The sequence below is a fragment of the Streptopelia decaocto genome (assembly GCF_964273445.1).
Source record: "Streptopelia decaocto genome assembly, chromosome: 3".
In the NCBI taxonomy this organism is placed as follows: domain Eukaryota; kingdom Metazoa; phylum Chordata; class Aves; order Columbiformes; family Columbidae; genus Streptopelia; species Streptopelia decaocto.
The window spans coordinates 119,397,906-119,410,247 of NC_138656.1; the positions used below are offsets into that span (position 1 = coordinate 119,397,906).

The 12,342-nt window shown below is 45.4% G+C and overlaps 1 protein-coding gene across 2 annotated transcripts in view; it reads right to left on the reverse strand.

Annotated features, from left to right (window-relative positions):
- Positions 1-2,528: 2,528 nt before the first annotated feature.
- The window catches only part of FZD3 (frizzled class receptor 3), a gene marked incomplete at its 3' end in the record, with an annotated part of 28,826 nt that continues 19,012 nt past the window's right edge, over positions 2,529-12,342 (reverse strand). For both annotated transcript variants that reach the window (XM_082049708.1, XM_082049707.1), the window contains exons 3-5: positions 6,993-7,141; positions 5,048-5,281; positions 2,529-2,742 (exon numbers count right to left, since the gene is read on the reverse strand). In XM_082049708.1, the coding sequence (XP_081905834.1) occupies positions 2,529-2,742; positions 5,048-5,281; positions 6,993-7,141 (597 nt within the window). The remainder of the gene's footprint in view (positions 2,743-5,047; positions 5,282-6,992; positions 7,142-12,342) is intronic.

The following is a 12,342-nucleotide window of genomic DNA, read 5'->3' on the forward strand; positions in this document are numbered from 1 at the left end:
AACCTGAAACAGTCGTAAAGGGCTTTGAACTCCCGGGATGGAATGTTTTGTAGAGAGAGCGACGTGCTAATTCAGGTGTTGAAAATAAAAGGGAGGGTTTGGGGTTATGAGGGCATAAAACCCAGCAAGAATTTGAGTTTGACATTTGAATCACCTCTCTGGGGTGCTGGGAGCCCGTCCCTCGCGTACAGGACACAAGCGCTAGGAACAGATCAGATATTCCCGTCTGGAAGCAACTAAACCTCACAAATGAACAAGCTTGCAAGCAGGATATATTTCAAACCTCCATCATCATTCCCCTCCCTGACTCTAAACAAGTTAAAGCATTGGCTACAATTTTTTTAAAAAAGTACTGGAAATTGAGCCAAGAAGATCAACGTAAACACTTGAGCTTATTTAGTTCAGTTCCAGCGTTCAGGAAAACTACCCGGCTCCTTCTGCAGATCCAGATTCCTAAAACTATCATGCCTTGGAAGCAACAAGTTACTCGGTAGAGGCTGAACTGGAAAATAAAAACGTGTTTTTCACCTTTGTGGCTTATGGGGATCATAGTTGTGCCAGTTTAAGTCACTCTAAAGACATTTCACGCCCCTGTGGTCTCAAAGAGGGGATCTGGACCTGGACAGTTGTCCCTGCAGCGATCCCCTGGGGCTGTTTGCTGAGCAGGTTGCTCTGCCCCGGGGCGGTGGGATCAGCAACATCCCCGCCTGGATTTACAACAAAGCAAGCGCCGAGTTGTCGCTAAACTTCCATATTCCACGCTGGGATTGGTTTGTGCGTCTCCTCCGTGGAAGCAAGCAAGACAATTCACGGTAAATACATTTCTAAAAGACACGGTGAACTCCCAGGGCAAGCTTTGATTTCAAAGAGCGCACTGTTAGGTGCTTTGCTGTTGTGTCATCCGCTCCCATTAAAATGAGGAATCACAGCGCAGCTCCGCCTGTGCCGCTCGCCAAAGCCTCTGAAGTTCGCACCTTGGGTTTTCCCCGTTCCTGCCCTTGAGGTGGTGCCAATAAAGGCTTTTCAACACGCCTCAAACAGGTCAAAAAGGGAATTATGTCAGGACAATGCAAAAATAACTATTCCTTAGCAGGGATCTGTAGTAATTACTGAGGTAGGTTTCAATGCAATCAGTGTTTCCTCGTGCTGAATGAATCTTGCAGGAGATGCTTCAGAAGATCTGCCGCGCCATCCAGGACGTGCCTCGGCTTTTGCCTGCGGTGCCAATGACGACTTGCTGTACCCCAACAGATTATTTACACCCAAAAAAACCCCAAACTGAGAATTCTCTACCAGGGAATGAAAAGAAAACCTACAGCAGAGGTCGATCGGCAATGCAAGCCCCTCAGCTGGGAAGCATACAACAAGTTTTGGTGGATACCGGTCTCTTCAGGGCAGCAACGCAGTGGCTGCCACATCCCGCTCTCTCCCTACCTTGATTTCTCCCACTCACGTCTAAATTCTTGCTCAGCACCAAGAGAATCCCCCAAAAAACAGCGCAAGGAAGGTGGGACATCCCTGATTCAACTCCTCCTGCTTTGGCCTCCTCCTTCCTTGGGGTTTGTAAACAGGCTTTGTTCTGTTTGGAAGGAAAAGGGCGTACATTCCAGTTTGGGCAACAAATTCGGCTTTTTCTATTATTATTATTATTATTTTAAATAGATAGGAACAGGCAATCTCAGCTTTTGTACATTAATCTAAAAAATAAGTGGCTGAATATTATCTAGATAACCGGTTTTTAAATTGATCTCTTCCTACATAAATTGTAAACAAGTAGAAAATTTAAATAGTACTTTGTAAAAAAAGCGAGGACAATACAAGTTATACAAAAATCGCTCTTCCCTGCCTCTCTGCCCCCCACCCTCCCACCCCGTCCCACCTACTGAGCCCAAACAGCTCTGGAAAGAGCTGGTGGTCACCCCCGGAGTTTCCTTTCCTTCTCCAAAAGGCTCATTCCTGCGTTGCATTTCCAGTGTAATAATTAAAACCACCCGCCGATTCTGCACAGACGTCCTTTATCCGGCATCTCACGTGCGTCCCCTCCCCCTGCGCTTGATGAGAACAAGTGTCGGTTCGTTATCTAATCAGAGAGGCGCGCGGAGGAATTCCTGCAATATTCAAGAGTTCCCTTATGCCTTGCAAGGAAAAACCATCTCAGCATGACCCTGCCAGCGAGTTTTCAAGGGGAACACCTACCGACATGCGGAGTCGTCAGACGGAGGGGGAGACGCTTTTCAACAAAGAAATTCAGCAATGGTGTCTGATGAGTAGCAGTTATTGAATAAATAATTACCTACAGATAGGTTCACATGAGGCAACCGGCTTTTTACTCAATAATTCAAGATTGCTGAACGCTCCAGCTCTGACGCAAGCATGAGAACGCGCTGGCTTCAACGTGACGAAGCCGGTTTTGGCTTCTTGATGCACAAAACGAGCACCCGATGAGAGGCGTGATAATACTGAGCGTTATCGTGTCACCAAAGATGGGACTGCGCGCCGGGCAGCTCCTCCTAGCCGAGCGAGGCGGCTCAAGCGCTGGTGCCGTCCTCCTCGATGACGCGGTTCATGCTGGTCCCGTGCGTGATGTGTGTCATGGGGTTGGTGCTGAGGTCCCTGATGCTGCTGTGGCGCGACTGCTCGTTGAGCCGGTGGGAGCTGCTGTGCCTGGAGTGGTCGGTCAGCCGGGACATGCTGCCGTGAGGTAGTCGCTCCTCCACGCCTCGGTAGCTGCACGGAGTGTACCTGGTTCATCAAAACAGAGGACAATTACAGAATCCCAGAATGTCAGGGGTTGGAAGGGCCCTGGAAAGCTCATCCAGCGCAATCCCCCCATGGAGCAGGAACGCCCAGATGAGGTTACACAGGAAGGTGTCCAGGCGGGTTGGAATGTCTGCACAGAAGGAGACTCCACAACCTCCCTGGGCAGCCTGGGCCAGGCTCTGACACCCTCACCGGGAAGAAGTTTCTTCTCAGATTTAAGTGGAACCTCCTGTGTTCCAGTTTGAACCCATTACCCCTTGTCCTATCACTGGTTGTCACCAGAAGAGCCTGGCTCCATCCTCCTGACACTCCCCCTTTCCATATTGATCCCAGGAATGAGTCCCCCCTCAGTCTCCTCTTGTCCAGCTCCAGAGCCCCAGCTCCCTCAGCCTTTCCTCCCACGGGAGATGCTCCACTCCCTCCAGCATCTTGGTGGCTGCGCTGGACTCTCTCCAGCAGTTCCCTGTCCTGCTGGAACTGAGGGGCCACAACTGGACACAAGATTCCAGGTGTGGTCTCCCCAGGGCAGAGCAGAGGGGCAGGAGAACCTCTCTGACCTACTGACCACCCCCTTCTAACCCACCCCAGGTACCATTGGCTTCCTGGCCACAAGGGCCCAGTGCTGGCTCATGGTCACCCTGCTGTCCCCAGGACCCCCAGGTCCCTTTCCCCTACACTGCTCTCTAATAGGTCATTCCCCAACTTACACTGGAACCTGGGGTTGTTCCTGCCCAGATTCAAGACTCTGCACTTGCTCTTGTTCTATTTCATTAAATTTTTCCCGCCCAGGTCCCTGGATGGCAGCACAGCTTCCAGTGCCCCCCCCCACCTCCCAGCTTGGTGTCACCAGCAAACTTGCTGACACTCACTCTATTCTCTCCTCCAAGTCATTGATGAATATATTGAATAGCACAGGTCCCAGCACTGACCCTTGAACACTGCACTAGATCCAGGCCTCAACTGGACTCTGCCCCATTGACCACGACTCTCTGGCTTCTTTTCCTTCAGTTTATTTCCTTCAATTATTACTATTGTTACTGCCACGGACATGAAAGAATGTAAATAAATCTCACAAACTCTCTGCTTTTGTGAGAAAAAACTCGTTCTCTGTTTAGCTTAGTCATTTCGCTCATACAGCCCCCGGGCAAATGTTTCAACTCCTTGTGCAACTTGGTTCTTGCTACAGCGCTGTGTATTGTATTGATAATTAGGCGAGTAAACTACCTGATGATAAATTATGTTATAAACCTTTACTACACCTCAAGTTAGAGCGGGTAACTTTTGTTATTGTCTACATCAGCAGGGCTAGGGCTATTTACAGAAACAAAATCAATTCACACACACAAAAAAGTAGCCACAAAAAGCTGATTCTGGGAGAGATTTCTTTTCCCACGCACTGACATGATGTAACACAGATCGTGGCCTTTGCAGGAAAACCAGTGCTGAACACGTTCACGCCATGTAATTTCCAACCCAGACACTAGAAAGGAGAGATGCAATCAGGTAAGTATCAGCAGAACTTCTAGTTTTAGCAACATGCTGACCAAATGCCCAGCTAAGCAGAGGCCTGTCCGTTTTTCTCCAAGAATTTAAGGAGAAGGAAAGATGCTGAGGGGTCTGGAGCATCTTTGTGTTGAGGAGACTGAGAGAGCTGGGGCTGTTGAGCTGGAGAAGAGAAGCTGAGAGGGATGTGATCAATGGGATCAATATCTCAGGGTGGGTGTCAGGGAGGTTGTTCCTCCCCCTCTGCTCTGCCCTGGGGAGGCCCCATCTGCAGTTGTGGGTCCAGTGCTGGGCTCCCCAGGTGAAGAAGGACAAGGAATTACTGGAGAGAGTCCAGGGAGGGACACAAAGATGCTGAGGGGTCTGGAGCATCTTTGTGATGAGGAGACTGAGAGAGCTGGGGCTGTTGAGCTGGAGAAGAGAAGCTGAGAGGGATGTGATCAATGGGATCAATATGTCAGGGTGGGTGTCAGAGGATGGACCAGACTCTGTTCAGTGGTGCCCAACGCCAGGGTGAGGGGCAACGGGCACAGACTGAAACACAGGAGGCTCCATGTGAACATGAGCAGAAACTTGTTTGCTGGGAGGTGCCAGAGCCTGGCCCAGGCTGCCCAGAGCGGGTGTGGAGTCTCCTTGTCTAAGACATTCAAACCCACCTGGACCCACCTGTGTGATCTGCTCTGTGACCCTGCGTGAGCAGCTGGGTTGGACTGGGGGATCCCCAGAGGTCCCTTCAACCCCAACCAGGCTGGGATGCTGGGATTGTGTGATTCTGGGAACGTACCGGCCGTCGCGCGATCGGTGCAGGCTGCCGTGGTAGCTGCTCACTTTGCTGTGGACGCTGCCGGCCTTGCTCCTCTGGTCGTCCAGCATGGCCAGCTGGGTGGAGGAGGCGTGAGTGGAGGTGCCCTGGGTGGAGGTGCCTCGGGACTTGCGGATGATGGGGGTGTTGGGATCTCGCAGAAGAGACTGAGCGAAGTCCGGCTCTTGCAGCACCTGGCGACTCTCATTTACAACTCTGAACAAGACACGCGATTGGAATAGTTAACGTTGATAACAGCAATATAAATGTGATTGCAGCAACACTGCTGTAACTATTTATAAATGGAACAGACAAGTATTACAGCTTGGCATTTTACATTATAATGTCCCTATTTGCCTGATTTTGGATATTTTAGCAAAGTTCATATTCTTGAATCCTTCCTACTCCCTGTATTTAATGCTCTAGCCCAGACATGTGGAATAACGGCAGCGTATTTTGCCCTAGCTTGCGAATATTGTTACGAGAACATCCTTGGGACAGCACCGTGACTTGGCACACTCGGGTGTCCCAGGGAAAGCGAGAAGCCGCTTCCCCACTCAAATGAGCATTTAAAATCTGGATTCAAACTGGCAGCAAGAGAAGAGCAGATGAAATACAACATATCTAACAATGCATAAACAACCCTTAGGTCAGTGGTTACGGCCCCATGGCTCCTCTGTTTGCCGGAATCCCTCGCTGGGCAGGGCTGGCAGACGGGCACATGCTTCGCTGCTCTACCACAGTATGATGAAAGGAGGTGCTATCACATCCTCGACATGCCTTTTTTCTTTTATTTTTCAAATATTTTTAAAGGAGAGGCTTTTTCCTCCTCTCACATTCTCTATATTATCCTTTCACGTTCTGTTTTCTCCACTTGGCGTGCTCCTCCTCTTAATTTTTGTGCTTGCAGGGGATCACAGGCTGCCCAAAGAGGGAGGTTTGTATTGATTCCTATTTTATAGGAGCCACCCAGCTCTCTCCAAAACAGGATAAGACAGTCCTGCAAAACCGCTTCCTCTGCCTTCATGACCTCTATTCCTGTCCTCTACCCACCCAACTATTATGTTGCCTGTATGTAAACCCTATCTAAATCTATATACGTGTATTAAAATCATATTAATTGGTTGTTAACCTGGGCATATCTTAGTAGGTCATCTTCTGAATAAAGAGAAATTTACTCCAGCTCTACAGAAGGTAATTTTACTTGAAGCTCAGCAGAAGGCCAGTTCTGTGACGGGTATACAAGTCAAACTCATGGAGTGGTCACTTAAAGGCTTGTTAGATTTGTGCACCTATTTTTGAAACACCTACTTACAAGGCCATATTTATAATTATGCAAATAGCTATTACATAACCATATCATTTGTCTCTAAGTTTACGCCATACCTTAGTCTAAATTAATTTCAATCTCACAGAAGTGATAAGACATTCTTAAATGTCATTTTATCAAACTGCGCCTTGGCACTAATGCATAAGGGGAGATTAAAAGCAGAGACAATTGCTTCTAATGGCAATCATGGTGGAAAGAGCTTACATTTAATTTCAACATAAAGGTCTGATTCAGTTGACTAGATGAGGACATTAATAAATGAAAACTTTCAATTCCACCTCTCAGTAAAGTTGCTATGTTCAACTGAAACCTAATTCTTGTTTAAAAATACTTTGAAAAGAGATGGAGCAATGTAGATTTGATTCTGGGACAAAAGAATAACTTTGGAAAAAATAAGCAACAATTCTTCACGTTTTTTTTTGAGCTGTTGCTTGTCTTGCTCCATTTCGGAGAGGGAGGGATTTCTAAGAAAAATGCCCCTATCTGTTCCTGTATTTTCCTCCATGAAAACTCAACCAAAATACTCTTCCAGGACTACAGGGGAAGAGATTATTCGCCATTACTCAACCGGTTTATCTATCAGATAGCGCCACGCACTCTTTTTTCCTGCGTCCGTGGAAGAAGCTCGCCCACTCAAAACAGGTCTTCTTGCTTCCCACCCAGAAGACAGAGGGTATCCCGACCACCAGGGCCATGAGATATTTCATGAGAAAGAGAATCAAATCCGGACGACTCATCTGAGTGACCTAGGGAGAAAAGAAGAGAAAAAGATGATACAAACCAGCATAGTTCAATACTCTGTTTATTAACTCAGTTAAAACAACTGTCTGTCCTTCAGCCAAAGTAAACATCAACAGGGTTCCTTTGTTCCGTGCTCTAGGGAGCACGACTGCGTGTGTTGTACAGCCCCACTGTTGGGTAAAACAAAAGATTCAACTGCTGTGAGGTCCTGGCCTTGATTTGTATTTCTGGTCTTTTGTTTGTGCCCTGAATAATTGTGAAATATTTTCTAGTCTAAAAATTATAAAGACTCGATTCTTTGATGGAATGAACCTGTATAAAGCCAGGTGCTACATTTGCTGTTGGGAAAAATCTCAATGAAATACTCCAAGGGATGTTCAGCACTGATCCTTTATTCCTATGTGAAGGGTTATATCCATAATTTCCTTCCCTCGGGCATCAGCAAGGTACGACCGATTCCTACTGACCTGGCAAAACTCCTGCTATTCCAGGGGATCGATTTAATCTGAAAAAGCTCACCAAACCGATTTTTGCAAACATTTCAATTGTTTTTGAAAAGGCGCAGAGAAGATGCAAAGATACTATTTGCAGGTAGGTCTGTAAGGTAGTTTTAAAACAAACAGGCAGCTGGGTACTCTTGAATCAATAACCCAGCTCAAACACTGAACCTTCAAGGACAGAGAACTTCAAGTGTAAGCCTGAAAGATGCCACTGACTTCCTATGAGAAGAGGAACCAACTTATTCTGGTGTAATTAAGTCCTCTGTAAGCATTCGTGTGACACTGGCACTTGCACTGTGACCATGGGTGCTCTAGATCTCGAACATCCACTGGCCATTCACCATAGAATCATAGAAGAGCTTGGGTTGAAGGGATCATTAAAGCTCATCCAGTGCCACCCCTGCCATGAGCAGGGACATCTGCACCAGCTCAGGTTGCTCAGAGCCCCGTCCAGCCTGGCCTGGGATGTCTCCAGGGATGGTTCATCCACCACCTCTCTGGCCAACCTGGGCCAGGCTCTCACCACCCTCATTTTAAACAATTTCTTCCTCATGTCCGGCCTGAATCTCCCTCCTTTAGTTTAAAACCATCACCCCTTTTCCTATCGCAACAGGCCCTGCTCAAAAGTCTGTCCCATCTTTCTTCTTGGCCCCTTTTAGGTCCGGAAAGGCCGCACTAAGGTCTCCCCAGAGCTTCTCTTCTCCAGGCTTAAACAAGTGGAAATTTGGTTGATCTCCCATTAAATTCTCCTGATCCCAACAGAAATGAAACAGGTACATAACAGGATAACAAAGATCGACAGATGGCCCAAGGATTAGCATGGCAGGAAGGTTCAGGGCTGTTTAATCGTGGGGAGATGCTCACGAAACTCGGTCTCTTTCCAACAAGGAGTCCCTGCAGCAACAGCCGTGAAACTGATAAAAACCATACCCAAGAAACACAAATACAACCTCTTAAAACTACACAAAGAACCTTTTTTTCCCCCAAATGAAAATCTGAATTCACTGCATTTGTTGTGTCAAGGTGATTTGCCAGAAGAAGGTTCATGCCCCATGAGTTTCCAACCATATAAAGCTGAAGGGCAGCACAGCGTCTATATGGACCAGTGAAAATCCAGCAATTATTGCTTTAGTAATTTGTATTAATGCACATTTGTTAATAATATCACCATTGTAGATGGATGTTGAAGGTCTTTCACAACACTACAGACATTCCTACGCTTGCAACCATCTAAACGTGCAAAACGAGCCTGCAAGTTGTTTTGTAGGTGGTTTTGTAGTCGAGCTGTGAGTTTCCACTCAAGGAGAAAAATATTAACAATTACCCAATTAAAAATTATCCAGCAAAATTAAGCTCTCAAAAAATTAACCTCATTATCTCATTTCATAATGCGCAAATGTGGCATTAAGTGGAATAAATGGCGAAATTCATCGTTTCTTAATGAAAGTCATCTTCAGGTAAATTTTTATATTTGTATATAATGCTCGTCCACCGGGCCAAGTCTTCCCTGGCATAACTACCGCCCCAAAGGGAATTTAATTTTGATTTTTGCATTAAAAATAAAACACCAGTTTAGTGCTGAAGTTCTTAGTTGCTCATTGTACTACAGGACATATTTATTTTATTGACTGAGTCATTCTGCTTTATTTTAGAGCCAACAGAAATCAGGAGCTGTGATGTGTACTACTGCCAATACCCACACATATTAGACTCCCCGGTCATTAATACTCAAGTGATTGCACCTGTTTTAAACAAGATACATCTGTGGATTATGAGACATTCGTAATCATTAACATAGGGAAAATCAAACTTGAAATTACTATTCCGGGCTTATAGAACTGAAAATCCCAGGTATTTTAACCCAAACCCAGAGCGTGGCACTCACGTCAGTCCCGGCCCAAAATGCTGAAATCTTCTGTCATTAGGACAGAGAATAGGCTTCTAAAAGCAGTAAAACTACCCAACAACTCATGTTCACCCTCAGAGCTTAAATTTGGGAGATATTAACTTTGGCTGTGCTGCACGGCTATGTAGGAAGAGTTAAAAATACAACTTAAAACAGCAGAGCATCGCATGGTTAGATATAGGCACAATACACTAAATTATAATTTGATCTGGAACATCCAAACTTCACCCACCACTTGACTAAAACGCCAAATGTTTTCCGAAAGCTTGCTTATCAATATTTATGCCTCCTGCTGAGAAAATCCGGGTAATGAGGATTTCTGAGGCAACTTTGGGTTGAAGCATCAATGCCAGCGATTCCAGCACTAAGACTTCACTTGCTCCTCCTTTTCTCCACAAATTCATTGTGCAGGACCCAAACTCTTCCAGAATATCTAAGTCCAACACATCAAACCTCAATAATTTCCTGGGGGAATACTTAAAGCTTCTGTTGTAAACACTGTCCACACTCCTAAAATAATCAGCATCCTCAATTTTACAAATTCTTTCAGTTGAATGACTGAAAGAGACAAGACTTCACTGAATTCCAGATTTCTGCCTCTGAAGACGACAGTGAAAACTAGACAAGATCCCCAGTTTCTATTTATCTTCTTGGAGAGAGAAGATGATGCAGGGAATATAAATATTACATATATACATATATATATATATAACATGGTCCTAGATGCTGTTGAAGGCCATCCTCCCATGTCTCTCGAGATGATCATTTTCTCCTCTCCTCCAGCCCGTTCACTCAGCTTTGCTTGATTCTTCACACAAAACCTTTTGTACATTTGAGACAAGAGAGGATTCATTCATATTTTGGAAATAAGAGAAATGGGCAACTGATTTATTGACTCAGGTCAATGATGCCACCCATGCTTATGTAATACGGTCACTCGATGCACAATGTAGCGTTTGTAAAAATTCAGAATGTAAGCAAAATTCTTCTTGAAGTGTTAACTGAGTCCACTGAGTTTAAGAAACACCCCTGAAAACTAAACTATCGACATAATTGAAAGGAGGAAAAGAAACTGAAATGCAGTTACTAAGAATTTCAAATGTATTTTCACCTCTTAATGGGCTTTTCTACAAAAACCGTCAGAGCTGCTGGTTTCTGCTGTAACTACACATAAAAAATTCTGTAATAATAAGCGATAAAAATCACTAATGTGTGTTCTATGCAGAATCTCATATAGAATTCCAACGCGAGCAAAGCACTGCTAATAGTCATTAGGCTGTGATTTACTCAGGAGATACTGTTAAATATAAAAAGCACAGTCTCAGCGGCACAAGGGAAAAAAGAGCCTAGGAAATAGTGTCTATTATTTGTGCTTTGATTTTAAGTACATGGTAAGTAGCTTCTGAAGGTCCAATTAAGAGTATTTTAGCCAGGTAAGTTGAAGGCATTCTTTGTTACTCTAAAGAAGTTTTAGATATTCAGCTTAAAAGTAGGGACCTAAAGGGGAATTGATCACAAAATAGCCTCTGCAACTGCAGCACCATCCAACTCACCGTAGTTGTCTATTTTAGGACTTCAATATCAACCCCAGATTATGTGTCACAGTAATTTCCCTTGAAACTAGTTCTGTAGGAGCATTAATGTCCACTCTAAGTTCTGTTCCGCAGGTAATCCAAGTTGTGAAATGCTTATAAAAAGTCCCAAAATGCAACTAAAAATGGATGGCGAGCACTGTTTCAGCTATAAAATAATGGCTCTCAAATATTATGACTTTTTGGCACAGATGGAGAAGCACGAATCCCATGAGAAAAGTGATCCTGTTAATATTAGAGATTTGAGTTCCATGCAGACACAGCCAATAAGGGAAAAAACACTTGAACACTATGATGGCTTAGTCCTCCTACACTCACATTATCAGCTACAACAATAAATGCGAACACCTACTAAGTAATTTAATTCAGTCATTTCTTCAGTTTCCCTCTTGGCACCGTTGCCAGACCCTTCTTTACATCTGTTAATCACAGCGCGCCACTCATTATCATATATCAAAGGTTTTCAGAAGACCTCTTATATATCGGCAAGCCACCGAGATGGATCTAGAGACACCGTAGATCTCCTCTGGGCCTTAAAAAACTGTGACAATGCCTTGTTTTCTAGATACAAGACCATCTTACAAGCATCACAGCTGCTTTTGCATGAGGGCAGCCAGTGTCAAGGCAATGGAGAGCAGAAGGCGGCTGGCAGCGACGTCCTTCAAGATGAGAACCTCCCCTAGAGGAAAGATAATACTGGGGGTGATTCTCCATTTTCCTCCACACCTGATCGCTTTCCTGGAGATGCACAAGGGGCTCGTGCACTTCAGCAACATGAGAACGTGGCGATTTAGCAAAGAATGAGTTCGTGTGGGTCTCAAGAAACAGCCCGTCCATCACATGCGGAGTCGGACCTGCCGCAAAGGCGACTGGAAAACCTTGACTTATTCGCGCAGACACCGTGCGATTGCACAGTTCGAAGGCCCTGAAATGAATTGGGTTTGTTTTGCAGCGCTTGGCCTTCAGAGGCATCCAGCTAACAAGGAATATCAGCAATGTGATGCCGAGGTTTGGGTTGCGCGCTCTCCGCTCCGCTCTGTCCAGACACGTCTTGCGGGCACCGACGCTTCACCTCCTGAAGACCAACGAACAAGTTCTGTCAGATACAAAGATTGCATATGCGATAGCGAGATTTCCGCAACCCTTTTAACGTTTTCTTTCTTTCCTCCCATCTGCTGGGTTGGCACAGATCATCAAACAGAAAGGCG